General features: G+C 39.1%; 1 protein-coding gene across 1 annotated transcript; it reads right to left on the bottom strand.

Annotated features, from left to right (window-relative positions):
• Positions 1-69: 69 nt before the first annotated feature.
• On the bottom strand, positions 70-17,075 carry LOC306826241 (homer protein homolog 3-like). The gene is made up of 10 exons (XM_079347438.1): positions 16,333-17,075; positions 16,161-16,209; positions 11,416-11,572; positions 9,582-9,713; positions 9,334-9,438; positions 7,974-8,107; positions 5,129-5,285; positions 2,048-2,155; positions 1,847-1,927; positions 70-1,740 (listed from the first exon to the last, which is right to left on the bottom strand). The coding sequence occupies exons 2-10, from the start codon at positions 16,181-16,183 to the stop codon at positions 1,555-1,557; spliced, it is 1,083 nt and encodes a 360-aa protein (XP_079203564.1). The 5' UTR covers positions 16,184-16,209; positions 16,333-17,075; the 3' UTR covers positions 70-1,554.
• Between the last annotated feature and the right edge of the window lie 45 nt (positions 17,076-17,120).

Below are 17,120 nucleotides of genomic sequence, written 5' to 3'. Positions count from 1 at the left end.
ATGTAAACCCTGGTTATATTTATAATGATGTCAAAGTAATATTTACAGACTTAATTTACACATCATTTATTTTGAAGTCCTGCAGAGATTACATTTCCTGATCACTGGAAAGTTCCCTATTAAATATGGCAACAGTTTGTTTTTTTATTAACTGCAAGTTTGTGTTGGTGCCGGTGTTCGCAAAAGCTACTTAATGCTTTTCTGAATCACTCCTTTAGTGTAGCAGAGAAGGAGCTGTGTAAAGTTCTCAAACTGAGAGAACAAATGATTGGAATAAATAAACCTAAAACTCTGCAACGCCTGGAAGAGTAATGGCATTCAAATACGACAACTTTCTCATTTGGGCAGCCCAAAATATACCTGGGCAGCCTGTCTGAGATAGCCAAGAGAAAAAAAGGACTGAAAACCATTAGAAATAAATACACTCCCATGAGTGAGAGACTGCATTTGTTTTTATTTCCAACCAATCGTGATGACAGCTCAAAAGTTTTTGACAGAACTGACAAGACGATCAACAACCAAGGCTCAACAATAAGGCTCGGAACATAAATGAATACAGCGTCATAAACTCCTTTAAATGATACAGTCAGCATGGTGTGTGAAGGCGTTTGGCATTTTGTCCACAGCTAAAGGTAACGTGCTGAGAAATGACAAAAGGCAGAAATGTGCGAGTTCTTTAAATGAATCGTAAAGAAGTTCTTAACTCAGTGGATTAATAAGAGATGATGCACACCTAGACTCCAGTACAACTTATCTGTAACACTAAGTGGTGACTTTTATGTCTAGATTTCACTAAATAACTTTCAACATTACTTATCAGTGTCATTTCATGAGACTTATTTATTCTAAGTGTCATTACTTGCATCTTATTTATGTCGATTAACATATAGGTTACTGCAACTTATCTTAGATTTAAATGTTTCCTTATAGTCTACGTATAGATGAGATGAGGATCTTAGGAATGACTATCATTGTTAATATTCAGATCTCACGTTTTAAGTTGTGAACTATGAAACACTGTGTTATATTTCCAAATATTTCTTTTTTAAAGATGTTGTTTGCAGGCTGTTCATTTGTCTTGTGTAACGTTTGATATATGTATTAACTGTCCTCTTCATGCTTTGTCAATGTTCCTGTTTGTTTTGACTCATTTTGTTGTGATGATGTGTAACTGTCAGTTGAATAAAAAATAACAAGGCATCTTATCAGTAATATTGACTCTGCATTGTTTTTTTGTGTACAAAAGTCGTACGTATGAAATACTACAAGCACCTTTATTACTACCTAGCACTGTGAAGCACTTACCTTAGAGTTGGTTTATTGCATTGAACATTACCCTTTAAAGCATCATGAAGCGTTATATTAGACTGGACAAGCATGTGTATGCTGCTTTTGTCAACACCTTGCTGAGAACAGCACAGAGGGAAACCTCCCCACAGCCTGCAGAGGTGGCTCTTGTGCTTGAAGAGGACCGGGACCAGCACCATCATGACTAACCCTGTCACCTGTATGTCTCTCTTTCTCTCTCTTGAGTCAGGTTTCCTCCATTGTGTCTTATTTGTCTATTAGTTTGACCAGACTCTGGCGGAGGTCATTGAGGTCAAAGATCTTGATGTCCAGAATTTCAATGGCCCTCTGGATTTCAGAGTCCATGCGATCCCGGTCCTCCAAAGAGTTATTCAGGTTCTGCTCTGAGTTCTGGATGCGGCGCTCCAACTCTGAGTTACGCATCTCCATCTCCTGTAGAGAAGAGGAGGACAGGAACATTAAAAACAGTTCAATGGATGCTCCTGTTGCTTGAGAGATGTTCCATAATTTTGATGGTATTGAATAATCTCTCTTCAACCCGTAATCTGCGGATGGCCTCATCTCTGTCGTGCTCCATCTCGTGGTACTCCACTTTCTTGCCCTGCAAAATGTGGATTTCCTGAAAGAGAATGAAAGCTTTGCTTGAGTTCGAGTGGATGACATTTTTATCATGAAGGCTCGTATTGAACTTTAGAATATTACAGCTTTAACACCAGCGAATAAAAAAACTAGTACCTACCTCATCTTTGGCCTTCAGCAGGGACTCCAACTCCTCAAGGGACTGTGTCAGCTCATCCTTCAGAAGGTCACTAGGGCCGTGGCCTCCATGGGCCTCTAATTCAGCCACCTTACAACACACACAAATACATACACACACTGAATTTATAACATGTTGTTATAAAGTTATAAAGTTGACAGCTTGTGGTGTCTCTGACATCCCCACAAAATTCAGTACAAATGAAAGTCTTAATGACACTATCAGTCATCAATAGCTTTCAGTACTGAATTCTGTGGGGTCGTCTGTTAACCAGAAGGTTGAGGGTTCGATTCTCTTCTCCTGCAGCAACATGTCCGATGTGTCCATGGGCTGGACACTTAACCCCCGATTGTTTCCTACGAGTAAGTGTGCTTAAAGTAGCAGGACCAATCAAATGATTTGACTGATTTAAGTTGGTTTAAAAGGCTACACACATACAACAACACACGTGCAACATTTGGATAGCTTTTCCAAAAAGACCTCAGCTAAACAGCTTATTTGAATGTATTTTTTATCACCTGTAAATACACATTAAAACATGTTATAACATCATCTTCAGTGAGCTGAACAACAGGCAGACAAGCAGGGCATGTCATCACTCTCAGGTAAACTGGGCTGAGATGCTCTCTGCATTGTCATGTCTGCCCCATGAATCAGAAAAAAAAGGACCCCTTTAAAATGCTCCTGGGTCATTCTGCGACAGGCTGGTTTAGTTCAAACCATGCATTGTTGAGACTTTGAGGAACGGTAGAACAGAAGACGTAGAAAAAATAGAGAAACTAGTGGATGCCAGCTCCCTCTGGTGATTTTTCATTTCTTTCTAACTGGGGCAATGAAAGTAGGATATAGCTGTCCTACAAACCCCTCTCCCTCTCACTCCACCCAAGAGACGTGAACTATTTTCAGCCACCTGGTCCCCTTCCTCAGACAGAGGGGACACACTCAGTCCAAAGGAAATAGAGACTCATATTGGGTTTTTTTGTGATGTGGACCAAAACTGAAAAGTGCTTCTTAATACCATATGAGTAGCAGAGAGTTAAAAAGCAGAGATCGATACTGTAAGGCTGGGCTATAATGGAAAGGGATCAAGCCAAGGTATTAAAGCGTAGAATCAGAGAGGTTTGTAATTGTGAGCCCGAGGCGAGGTGGCTCCCAGAGGAATCAGCCAACAGTAAATGCCTTTTATTGATGAGTGACGACAGAGGGTGAGGACCTGAGGCATCTGCAGCCACTGGAACCTGAGAGCGTACTCAAGTGTAAAACCCTCCTGAGGCTCTGCATATTTACACCAAACTGTGACATTGGTACGAGCAAGGTGAATGGGCTCAATTATGTTTATATGTTTATAACTGCTAAGGACTATGCTGCTGAGCTAATTGTCACCAATGAAATTTAGTTTTATGTTTGCAATAAAAAAAAAGTATCCTATCTTCTTTTGTTCTAATTATCATGATCCTACATTTAACAAAAGCCACTCCCTGGATCTTATGCAGGAAAGAAAGGAAAGACTTAAGTTTCATGAGGCATTAAGAGCATACTTAACACTGACCTACCCCGCCATTGACACATTATTCTAACATAGATTTTTTTAGGCAAAGCACACTAATGAATGTGTGGCATTTTTATATAGGTTGTAAAAAAGCACTTACTAGATTCCTGATTGATAGTTATTTTATGTTCATTGGAGGAATACATTTCTTTTTGTGTCTTCTAAGGATTTGTTGTTAAAATCAAAAGAAGGTGTGTCAAATTTGTAAACCCTTCTGAGTACGATTTTAGAAAGGTTTCCAATTTATGACCTTGTAAAGCTTCTCATCTAATCAAACGCTTTCATTACACATGATATAGCTTTGATGTCGACTTCTCAACTAAGCTTGTCATGTAACAGATAGTTCATCCATCTATCACCCTTCACTAATAAATTAGAGGCAGATTACATCCTGATGCAAAATTATGAACCCTTCCATAGTGAACACTCATAATTGTTCCTCCCTATTTGCCTCTGACTGGTTAGAGCTCATTACATTGATTTTTGTGGTTGGTTAGTTTAAGCCATGACAAGTAACATTAATTAATAAAGGAAATTTACTCTAAGCCAATCAGAGGCAGAGAATAAAAAAACCTTACTTCCTGGACAGGTCACCTGTATATGACCAGTGTTAGACACAACTAGGAAGTGTTCAGTTTTCAGTTTAGGTCTTCTAAAACCACTTCACACCAGTCAAAATGGATCATATCAGTAAAATGAATTAGTATAGATTTGGATTTGTAAAAACCTTAATTTTGCAGACATGTTAAAACTTTTACTTTGTTAAATGGAAGACAATAAAAAATAATTAGGAAATATTTTACCTGTGGATGTTCGTAATTTTACTGTACAATACTAATCATGTTTTATGTAATATATGATAACTTGTTTTCTGAATGCTTTTGTTTATTCGTTCAGACAGAAAGTTTTATTTATTTATTTATTTTTTGCTGCCATCTTGATCAGGACTCCAAGGAAAAGCTCTGTGTGACAATGAAAATAATCGTGAAGAGAGAACAAAATTTCTTATTTTCTTTTTTGGTATAGAATATTGTCTTATATCTATGATATGACCAGGCACTTAATAGATACGCTTTCAGACAGCTAACATTAAATAAATCTGTAGAAAATTATTCACATGGTATTTTAATCATTAAAATGTCAACTTCAATCTTCTGTTCTGACAAAAACAAGCTTTAAACTACCTTTTATACTTCCGACCTTTTATCCTTACGACAAATTTATGTATTTTAAAAAAAATAAAGTATCATTATTCTTCTCCATAATGGGATATATAATTAGTCTACTATTTAGTAGTAGGAGTGTTAAAGGAGGACAACAAGAATCGGCTGGTGAAGTATAACATGAAATAGGGGATTTGGGCAAACAGGAATATTGTGTGTTGTTCTCATATATGTGTTGATTGGAGTTTTATTGATATTATATCCTTGACATGTTTTGTGTAAGCACCATGAAATTAAGCCCCTTCATGCCCTCTGTACCCGAGTGTCAGGCTAAATACAGCTGAGTCTCACCTGGTCTCGGAGTCTCTCCGTCTCCTCCTGATAGGCTGCCAGCTGTTTCTTCCACTGCTCCACGTTAGCGTTAGCCTCATGCAGAGCTGCCACCAGTTTGGAGTTACTGTCCTGCAGAGTAAAGAGCTCTGCCTCCAGGTTCATTTCGCAAATAGATCTGAAAGACAAAAACACAATTCAACCAAGGAAGGACACTTTATTTATGTTTCATGTAATAAGCGTAGAACGAATTATCAGGTAAGAAAGCTAAGTCCAAAATCATTGAGAATCTCAGGAAAAAAAGGAAACTTAAATATTAGTTTTCTCCTGACAAACTATGACGATCATTTGATCAGGGTTGTAGACAAGCTAGGGACACATATTAGTATTTTCAAGACATGCTCAAGTGTATTTTGCAGAATTTGTACACTTAAATTAGACCTTAGATATCTATCTATCTATCCTATATATCTATTTCTGTTGTGTGATGATCTACAGCAAAGATCATCCAGACTCATCTCTTCACATTGTTCTTTTTTCTAAGGTTGTTTTGAGGTTGTTCCATGGCAACAGGTCACCATGGTAACCATTGAGCAGCAGCTTTCTGTCATAATGAAAGGACTGCAGGATATAAAGGCTCAAAGGACTGAATGTGGAGATGTCCACAGGCTTAGGTAAGACCTCATAAAATGACATCTTCATTTTTGAGAAAGCTTAACAAATCTAATGAAAGCAAAATGAAATCAACCCGACAAATAAAAACCATGTTAATACTCTGTAAACCCTGTGAAAGTTAATAGATTACCTGCTGGAGGGCAATCAATAACCTGCATTAAATGAAATGTGTAGCAGCCTCATGGAGTTTAGTTAGATTTAGATTTACTGTGTCACAAATCAATAAATCAGTATCATCACAATGATGATTTGTTAGTTAGGCAGCCAACTCGTAGGCAACAAACTTGTTATACTTGATATATTTTTTAGAACAATGTTTTAAATATGAATGTTATACTTACTAAAAGAGCATAGTGGTTTTTTTTAAGTGGGGTTGTATAAGATACTCATCAATAGTATCAATAGAACAGGTCATAAGGACTGGTTTCTGTAACCACTTTAAAAAGTCCTACCTATAAACACATTTCGGTTGATGTTGTATTTTGCGATATTCTCAACGCTTCACCTTGACATAACCTTTTCCCTCAGCACTGTCTTGAGCCACAGCACAGCCCTGTATTCTTCTGCATGCTTCACATACAGATCAGCGGTTTGGGTCAGCAGTTATTAAAAGAGACAACATTAACAAGAATGTTGGAGACAAGAGAGAGAAAACGCAGGAATAACTTATAAAGATGATACAGCTGACAGAAACGGTAGAACATCAGTGTTATTATTATGTAGAACTAACTGTCCCAATGGCTGGGTACATCATGGCAGAACACTCTTTTTTTAAACAGCCTAGAAAAACAAAAGCCTGCACCAACTGTGAGCAACTAAAGGTAAGCATAAAGGCCATGTCAAAACCAGCACCATATTTGATTACCACAAAATGTCAACCTGAGCTATATTTTTCCTGTCAGTTATTTATTCAAGAGATACTGTTTGCACTGCTGAGTCTAAGAACTGCTGTTAGCTTGATTTAGGAAAGAGCCATGCCAGCTGTATGATGGTTTCTAGTCTTGATGCTTCTACAGTGCAGACATGAGATGGATATTGCACGTTGTATTTAAAAACATGGTTCGATAAACTGAATGTTTTTCAGATCTTTGAAGGTAACGCAAGTTTGCTCAATTTTAATGGAGTTGTTTCAAGCCTTATATCATCACTGAAAATACTTATATGACCTGATAACAAACCCTTCCACTAATAATGGTCTTTAGATGTGGTCAAAACCTAAAAAACAAAACATGATTGTGATAAAACTCCTATAGACCTTAAAGACTCATTAACTAAGACTTATTATCAACTAGACAGACACTCAGGTCTGCAGACTTGAAGTAAGGCCAACGGTGCAGCACCATATGATGTGTAAGAGTACATCCAACATAGATATGTGTGTGGATATAACAAGAAGAGAGGAAGCTCTAATTCAGTCATAGGCCCAAGGCCACTGAGTGGAAGATGATCATAGCTGTGCATGCACAAAGTGGCTACTTTTTGACCTCAGATATTGTACTGTTTCAGACAACAGCAATAGAAGAAACAAAACAATAACAGATTATAATCTTTTGCTTCCCCTAATTCAACAAGTTTCACATTTTAACTGAAACTGACCTGTTGCCAAGCAACCCAAACATTCTCCTGCACTCTTGCAACTTTGTATCCATGGTAACCACAGCTGCTTTACTCAGTGTAGGTTTATTTGTGCTCTTTTATTCAATTGTGTGATTCGGAGGTACCAGCTGAATTTAATCAACACAAACATAACTAACTGTTATTATAAAGTATATGAATTAAGTGAGGTCAATAATACTGCGGTAAAACAAAAAGCCTATCGTCAACATGTAAGCTCAGATCAATACAAGTTTGTTTGCACTGAGTGACATGAACTTTGCAATGTCTCATTGTGTTTCAAGTGACTCATCAAGTTTGAACTTTGTGTCCAGCGGAGCAGAAAAGAGAGAAAGCTGGAGTGTACAGTGCAGGAATTTTAAAAAGAAGGTGGACACACAAAAATTCATTTGAAACCTATTCTTCACACCTCCACGGAACACAAAGGGATTCTTATCGCACTCTCTTTGAACAGAAGGTGAGATTGAACTCGGAAAGAAAGGAGAAGAAATGTGTTCACAGTCAATTTCCATTTTGTGAAAGGTTTTTTTTGGTGTGTGTGTGAGTGAGTAGGTGTGTTTGTGCGAATGTCAGTTACCCTTCAGAGAGCATCTTTTTAATGCGCTCCTTCTCAGAGGAAAGCGTGATGTCGGCGCTCTGGCTGCGGAACAGCTTATCTTCTGGTCCGTTCACACACATCACAGGTGGAGACTGGAGTTCATCCGAGAGGTCCTGAGAAACACATCAGTAAATGGACTCCTAATAACACACGCTGCAACTTAACATTAAAGCTTCATTTCCAAAAGGTCCCATTCGGTTCACAGTTCAGAAATAGTGTGCTTTCTCATTAAAAACACACAAAGAAAAATTTGTTGCAGAGAGAAAAACTTGATTATCGGACTCATGTGTATATTTCAGATAGATATTTGATTAGTTGTTATTTTTCCCTTTTGCAGTATCCAATAACTTAGCTGTTCTTCTTGGGATGCACCATAATACACACCACAGTGTCTGTTTTGGTTTCGCAAAATAAGAGTACAGCCCTTCACAGCAGATGTAAATAGGTTCAAACTTTGGGGCCCATGTAAGAAGGAAATTAGAGATGTTCAGTGTGTGTTTGCACACAATTTGCTCTCTGAGATAGTTTGTGTTTGGGGGTACAAAATGATACTGAAATTGTTCTCAGAAATAAGAAGGCAAAAAAAAAGGAAAGACTCACCTGTGAGAACTACATAGGAAATCCATGAGGTGAAACAAAACAGACAAAGAAACATGTCATCACAATGCCTCTCATACACAAGGACATTTCTATAGACATCACCGGCACTCTTCACTGTGTGATCAGCTATGCAGCACAGCACTACTTAGCAGGTATTGAGTACAACTTATTGATGCAGATGGCAATTTTCTGGAGCTTTGGCTCCGCCGATGTGTTCATTAAATCGATAACGACGTAGAGTGACTGACATCACTTGGAATCTGTTCAGCCTTGGAATTAAAAAGGAAATGGGCATGTTCCTCATGGCCAAGCAGATGCAGCCGATGGGTAATTATTCTCTATTGGTCAAAAAATCCCAGAGCTTTCATTATTACAGAATCAAAGTTAGACACAACTCCACAGGAGAAGATAGAAAATGTGGATGTGGTTCACTGCTGAGCATCACAAGATAAATTTACCACCGTCCTACTTTTCCTCTCTTCTCTTCCCGAGTGACCCAACTCCTCTTTCTTTTGCCTTTCTTTTCTCTCCTTTCATCCCTCCTTTGATTTTATCACAGTGGCCCTGTCTAATAGTTGAGCTGTTGCAAAGACACATGTGAGTTCATCTAACCTTGGCCTGTGCTCACAGTCTCTCTCCTCATTCCTAAAATGCCTCACTGGATATTTGTCTGTTTTTTTTTTTTTTTTTTTTAAATTTGCTTCTAAGCTTTCTTGTTATATTTTCCTCTAAATCTCACCTGAGGAGCAGCGATGGTGAGCGCTGTGTTGGCCAGTTCTTTATCCTGTGACTTTTCTCTTGCCAGGCGTGCAGCATCTTTCACCTCCTTAAACTTCTCTGCAAACTTTTTTTTTTTAAAGAGGACAAGAGGACAATGAACATAAATAATGCATTGTTAAAAGTCTTGATGTATAGTTAGTAAGAGGTTTTCATAAGATATCCTAAAGAGTTTACAGATGCTTTAAGATTAGTAGACTTTTGATTTACCTGATGCAGCTGTTGTTCTGTAGCAAAACCAAGACCATACACCGTGTTGGCTCTACTGTCTGCCCACTGTCCGAACTTCTGGGACGTCTTGGTAAACGTCATGCTGGGTGTAACACTGCAGTTGATGATCGCCTGCAAATTCAGAGATAAGAGATTTTCTACCTTCAGGCTGGTGTGTGTCATTTTAACAGTGCAGGAAACTGAGTGAAATGCGGTTTAGAAGCTCATCCAAAAATCCAGACCAAACTAATCGCATTAAAAGATTAGTCTTTCATGAGGTATTTTGTATCACCTTCCTGTGCACCTGGGTCTTCTTAACAACAACAGTTTGTAAAGATTTCAGTCAATGACTTCCTCATAAGGGCTAGTTTATCAAACTCGTTCATTTTCCTATCTCTAAATCAAGGAATAAAACCCCCAAAATAAACCTTTAAACTTTTTTTCAGTGTCAACTTGAATGTTTGCATTTTGCTAAAATTATTGATTTGGTCCTGCTCTTGTTTAATAATAATAATTTACACTTTATTAATCCCACGAGGGGAAATTCAGTTTACACTCTGTCTAACACACACATAGGCCGAGATACACACTCATGCACAAACAGGGTTCTAGTGACATGCATTAATGGAGAGGTCTCAGAGTGAGGGGGCTGCCCACAGCGAGCGCTCTAGAGCAGTTTTGGGGTTCGGTGCCTTGCTCAGGGGCACCTCGGCAGTGCTCAGGAAATGGACTGGCACCTCTCCAGTTACCAGACCAGTTTCCGGACTTGGTCCGTGCCGGGACTTGAACCGGCGACCCTCCGGTTCCCAACCCAAGTCCCTACAGACTGAGCTACTGCCGCCCCAGGTGTAAATATCAAAACACTTCTCTTAAAAGGGTTAATTGTTTCTTTCTTTTAAAGTTTACTGTTTTTTTGTTTGTTTGTTTATTTTAAAAAACAGATCTTACATAAATGCTGCCAAACCTTGATAACTCAACTTTCTTAATCTTTCATGAGAAACTCGTATGTGAAGCTATTGCTTTAAAATGGCATTCCTGGAAATCGGCTTTTTTCAATCACTCTCTCTCTCTCTCTCTCTCTCTCTCTTTTGAGTCAGTTTTGTTGGTTCGAAAATGATGTTGTGTTGAAGCAGATCATCAGTGATTATTGTTCAAGGTACAACCACAGCTGAAAATGATTTAAATCAGAGTATTCTCAAAGAATGGGCGGCCATAAAGATATAAAAACACAGCATATACACATGGTTTATAACCCCTCTTAGAGAGAACCACATCTTTCCCGAAGAGAATATGAGTAAACAAATATTAGACCAGACCTATTTATAAAACCTTTTTACGTCATCTCCGGCTTTACAATAATGCACCCGATTTAAATCCCAGCATTGCGGGGCAAAGGCAGCTTAGCAGGAAGCTTTTTGGACCTTTTCTCTCATCCAACGATTACATGACCTTTGAGTTCTGCGTTCCTGCATCTACATGTTTGACATAACATGTTGGACGGTGAAAACAGCAGTGATGACTCGTCAGGAGACGGACACCAGCCCTGGCAGGATCGGGCTGCTGACTGACCAACTGCCACCTCGCACAGCTTTCTGGGATGCAGAAATGTGGGTCAGACCAGAGGTGCTAAGAGGAGATCAAGTAGACCCCAATTCCCCCTCCCCCTCTCCGCTGATGGATGTGGTGTCTTACTCATAATCTAAATCCACGAGCCTGAGCGAAACATGCTCTAGTTGTTATGTTGTTGAGTCCCTCTGTAGCGTTGTTTGATACGTGACGAAGAAGGACAGCGAACAATCAGAGCAACACATCCTCTTCTGATCCTCACCCTTACCTTCGTCCCACCGACACTGATGATGCGATACACGTTACGATTGGCATCGTAGAAGAAGGACACCGTGACGGCATGTTTGCTGGCTGGGATCCAGTTCCTCTTGGTGGCGGGGTCGATCTGGAAAACATGGGCACGGGCACTAAAGATTGGCTGCTCCCTGGAAAAGGAAACAGTATGTTGAGTTGAGATAGAGCTCGAACATTTCCTTCCTTTAATAAAGTAAATCTAAGAGTTAAAACCCTCTCTCAGACTTCCTGTCCACCAACAGTAGTTTCGATGTAACTCTTGTCTTTCATTGAAGAGAAGGAAGTTCTGGACATTAAAATCTTAAAACCAAAACAAGACAAAAAGCTTTTCTCCTTCATGCAAAATGTTTTCCTTTATGATCTGAGAATGAAAGACTCCATTGTCACACAGTTGTGACCCTCATTTGCTCTAAAAGGAAACCATTAATTTCTCAATGGTACTAGACTTATCCCTTTGCCATCTTGGGAGCAGATGTTTGAATCATCCTTTGGATTTCTCTCTTGTTTCTTCCTGCGTCACACAGTCAGCAGCCATACAGGGCTGTGATTTTGCTGGCAAACGATGTTGACTAAAAACTCTCAGAACCCTATCCGCCCTCTGGTCTGATCCTGCCAGTATTTGCACACTTGTATCCTGGATACAAGGTAAATATATCATAGCAACAAAGTCCTCGTGATGTGAAGTTGGCTTAGCCACTGTCATGAGGTACGGATGGCAGGACTATCTACTTTTCCCATAGCTCATGTCCGGTTAGTGGGTTTACTTGCCTTGTGTGCTCTCAGGCTTTGGTATAAAAGCAAATACAGTTAAAAATGTATATAAAACTAAACATTGTGTCACTCTAAGTATGCCTATTTCAGCAGAATAAGCTACGGACAGGCTTGCAACCCTCTGAGGCTGTCCAGTGTTGCTATGAAGTCAATGCTAAAATCAGCATGTTCATCTGCTCACTCTGATGTCTATATGTACAAGGTATATTAACAGATTTTACCATTGGACTGAGGGTGGACTAATGAATAAGCAGATATTTCTTCCCTATAAGCCAAACTGCTAACAATGCTAACAGCCTGAATGACTTGCCAAAGATTAAATCGTCAAGGTCAGAGATCAATACTGGTGAGATGGCTCAATAACCTTTCTGAAAGATATCTTAAGACTTTTCACTGTTCATCCAAAATAAAAAAGCACATATGGCACACCGGGTGCATCTAAAACATAGGACTAAGGTATTCACTGTGAACAATTTCTCTGGCTGACAGATAAACCAAGTGGCAATGTCTTTCTCAGTAGGCTGCAAACACTGATCAGATACTCAATAAAAAGTAAAACAAAAATATGTTTCTCATCATCAATCTTTTTCTTACAACTGACCATCACCGTATAATATATATATATATATATACACACACACACACACATATGTATTTTTCAAAACAGCTACAGAGTTAAAGAATTTAAAGGTAAAACTGGGACAGTTCTTCCGCACAGTATTGTAAATTGCAGCAGCAGTTCCTAATAGATTTATTTCATTTTGACCAGTCATTGTACATTTATGTCTGACCCCATTAGTGACACACAAATCCAGTAATGGTCTCTCTGTTTCATCGTAGAAAAAGAAAAATTATATGGATTCCTATACACTGGGTTTCAAGGACGGTCTGTAAATGTGTTGATATGAACAGTGGCATTTCATCCGCTGACCTTCTCCAGTCTGGTAAGGGTACGGGTAACCTGAGGTGAAATTCTGCTTCTCATCTCACAGTAATCCTCCCTGTTGTCATTGGATCTCATGCTGCAAACACTGATACACTTTCTGAGTACAGGAGTCTAGCTGGAAGTGAGATATGTGCTCTGGCTTTCTTGTGATGTGTACTCAGCGCTCATATAGGAAGATTGTGATGAAGATGTCGCTTATGTTGGAATTTCACTTGTGTGTGATGCTATTGAAGACGATTGCAAGATGATAGACGAGTCTTACCTCGGACCATTAAAATAAACTTAAAGCCGCCTAAACTTTTCTTTAAAACATCAATCATTTAACACATTTAGTCTCAGTTTATTTTCATTAATTGTCATTAAGCCCACAGCCATAAAAAGGCAAATAACCTCTGATGGAGAACAATACCGCCAGGATATAAGGCAACCCAACATCCAATTAATAGGCCGTCCTCTGATTCAGAGTATTCCAAATCAGTGGCCATCACGTTTTCTTTTCTCACAAAAATGCTTCAACAGTCTTATATCTGAAAAATGTTTGAGATTAGCCCGGCCAAATTGGGCCTACAAAATCAATCTCACAGCAGGGTTTGAGATATCCTGACTTTACCACCAATTTTAAGTTAAGCTTTTAATTTCCTACAGTTCCCATTCAACAGACCTTAATCCCCTCCTCATATAAACTCCATGACCCTGGGTTCAAAGAAGGTTTTCTGTCAACCATTTGACATTGAACCCCTAAGATTGACATTAACAGAGTACTTTATCACAACTCCCTCCACCACCACTCAGTGGGTTGTGCTCCATGTCTTCACATATTAAGTTTTTGTTTTAAATAAACCAATTAGTTAAAGTTTTGACATTTACCAAAAAAGAAAAATGTTTGCAAAACCACATTATTTACATTTATTGGATAGCCATTGTTGTAGGTTTGTAGAGTTTTACTTACAGTATATGAGGTTATGTTCGTATGACAGGACAAATAGATTACTTATCAGTATACATGCATGCATTAAGAGATATAACTTGAGCTGCAAAGCTATCTTGTCATAATTGTAATTTTTTTTCTCATTGTCTATTTTATTTTTTCGAACAAATATATCTGATCATAGTTTCCTTCAATAATAGGGAGAGTTTTAAGATTGCTGCACTTGCTAGACAAGCCCTTCAAAAAACCTTAAGATAGCTAATTAACTATCATAAAAATGAAGAGCAACTTAAGTGTTAGATGGTTCATGTGCTAAAAGGTCGCTTAAAAAATATGGAAGAGAATCCTGCACATATTTTTAAAAAAAAGTTTTTATTCCAGCTACATTTGTAATAATGAAAATTATTACAATATTACAATTGAAGAGGTCAGACACATGAAGTTGAACTATCCATTAAATATAAAAAAAACGTTGTTACCCTCTTCATCGAGCTGTCACAAAGAGCATTTGAGAAGGGTTCCATTTTGAAGTAAACCTATGACTGTATGACCTTGTCTGAGGTTTCGTGTCTGTGTGTTGTTTCTGATGCGCCACAACTAAGTGATCAGTCTCACTGCTAGTTGGAAAAAAACTGCAGCTTGCCATGGTCTGGGTTGCATCATCCAAAACCCCACTTTAAGGCTATTTAGATGAATGAGAAAATGAGTTAGTATATCCAAATACATGTATGACAAATACATCATTCTAAAAACATGTATATTTCTTAACTGTTCAGGCCAACAATGACTGCACCACAGACTGCAATGGATGTACTGTCAGGTAGATATTATAGGTCAAGGTGCAATGTTATAATGAACCAGTGAGTCATCAAAGTATAATTACAAGTTTATATTTTGTAAAAAAAAAAATTCATAAAATAGTTTAAATCAGAGCAGCTGCCAGCTGCAGTAAAGTAAATGACAAAGTATGGCATTTGAAACATGAATTAGCCTACGTGTTTGAACAAAGGAGTGGCGGCTACAAGCATCTGTGTGTGTGTGTGTGTGTGTGGGGGGGGGGGGTGACTCCTTATTGATTTTTAAACTCTGGTGTGAGGACTGTTATGTTACGTAAAGATTTCTAAGGGCTGTTTGAGTGGTAAAACCAGGTTTTAGAGTTCAGGCTGGAATCATGTTTATGTTTAGGTTCAGGAACTAAGGTATGCATTATGTCAGTCTCAAAAACATTTAAGCCCAAGCGTATGTGTTTAAGACAATATTAAAGTGTTTGTGTGTGTAAAAACTGATGTTGAGACATGCTGGTCTTGGAAAATAGCATGTGGATTCATCTATTCTGGTCCCTCTTCTGTAGGATGTTGAGCTACTCAACCTTCATCCACAGCAGATGGATGTGGCCTACAGGGCTTAATGGGGGGGCTCTAAACATAATGACGCCTGGAAGTTATTGGATGGAGGTCTTGGTTGCACCTCACTAATTCCTACTACAATCTAACAGCATACATAATCTGCTTCACTGATTTTCTCCTTTCACCCTCTGGATGGTCCATCTAAATCTGTCCTCAACAGATGTTCAACATTAGAGAGACAGTTCTCTGAAGGACTGCAATGAAACCTTGGTCAACAATATCTAAATCCACCTCTGTTATTACATTTAACAAGTCAGATAAAAGTTTTAACAATAATTGAAAGGAAATGAATATCTGTGCTGGTGTCCTCTGTAATATGGCTCCTGGGTCTTTTTTTAGTTGCAACTGCAGTAAAAGCATCCTATAAGCAGAGCCATTACTGAGAAATATGGGTCAAATAATGTGGTCTGCAGGGCCACAAACAAAACATTATAGAAGAATATTGCCTTAATTTCACAGATTAATCAAGACTGAACTGCTTATTTTGAACTTTATTTCATATTAACTATTGGACTGTTTATTATCACGGCTAAGATGTAATCTATTTGTTGTCTTTACTTGAAAAAATGAGCTTTAACAGAATATGTCACAGATCAAAAAAAGAAAAAAAAGTAAACTCCTCATGGAAAACTAAGAAGAGATAAGTCGATGGCTTCACATGTTCTTACCTTTCTCTGTGGTGAGGATACATCTTACAAGATGACTGAAGCTCTTCTTCTACAATAACAGGAGATAGTGTTGTTGTAGCAGTGCAGTAACCCAACAAGAAACAGTTTCTGGATTTAGCTGTTTAATTTGACTTTCACCTGAAGTAATATCTAGAAGCCCAGCCACACTTACCCCATGTCGGTGTGAACCCTTTGTGAGTTTGAACTGTTATTCTGCACTGTCGCTGTTCTCTCCTCCCCTGTCTTCCAGTCTAAGAGTACAGATGCTTTACTCCTGATGGTTAACTCTCCAGGGAGGGGAGGTTACACTGCAAGGTCCAGACACAGCCTGCTGCAAGCAACTTGTAAAGAGTCCGCCAGGTCCGGTCCTGACCACCGGAATCCACCGATCACCTGTGAGGAGCCCGGAGAGTCACAATCCGGTGGAGGCTGCGCTGCTGACCTCGGGGACTGAAGTGAGCGCTGTCCAGATAGTGTCCAGCATGCCCGATCAGAGAAGAAGCAGCCGATTCTTTATACTTCCTTTGTCTCTTTGGTCCAATCTCGTCCTGTCTGGTGGTCAGAGATATGTGGTCCTCATTCAGCCGGCTACTCGTGTTCAACAGTCGGACAAAGCCGACAGCAGAGAAGGCTACCACCTGCTGGCTGCAAATTCCTCTCACACCCGGCCGCTACAGCTGCATGAGGCAGTGAGGCAGAGAAACTGTGTCAGCCTGCCTGAAGCAAAGGAGCCTGCATGTGTGCAGAGGCTACTGCAAACTGGATCGTATAGGTCTGCTGCTGTGCGCTGCCAGTTTGAAGGCTTACTGAAACATCGTCCCCGAGGAATAAATCGTGACCTAAAAAGACTTCGGAAGAATATTTAGGACTAGAGTTTCAATATGAGGAGTGTCATCATTAGATGAGTGCTCCTGTGTTATTACATACCTATAATGAGTCTGTCTGTCAATCCTTCTGCTC

The sequence above is a fragment of the Symphodus melops genome, assembly GCF_947650265.1.
Source record: "Symphodus melops genome assembly, chromosome: 7".
Classification (NCBI taxonomy): Eukaryota; Metazoa; Chordata; class Actinopteri; order Labriformes; family Labridae; genus Symphodus; species Symphodus melops.
The sequence above is the reverse complement of the archived record's forward strand: the minus strand, read 5'-3'. Positions and strand labels throughout refer to the sequence as shown.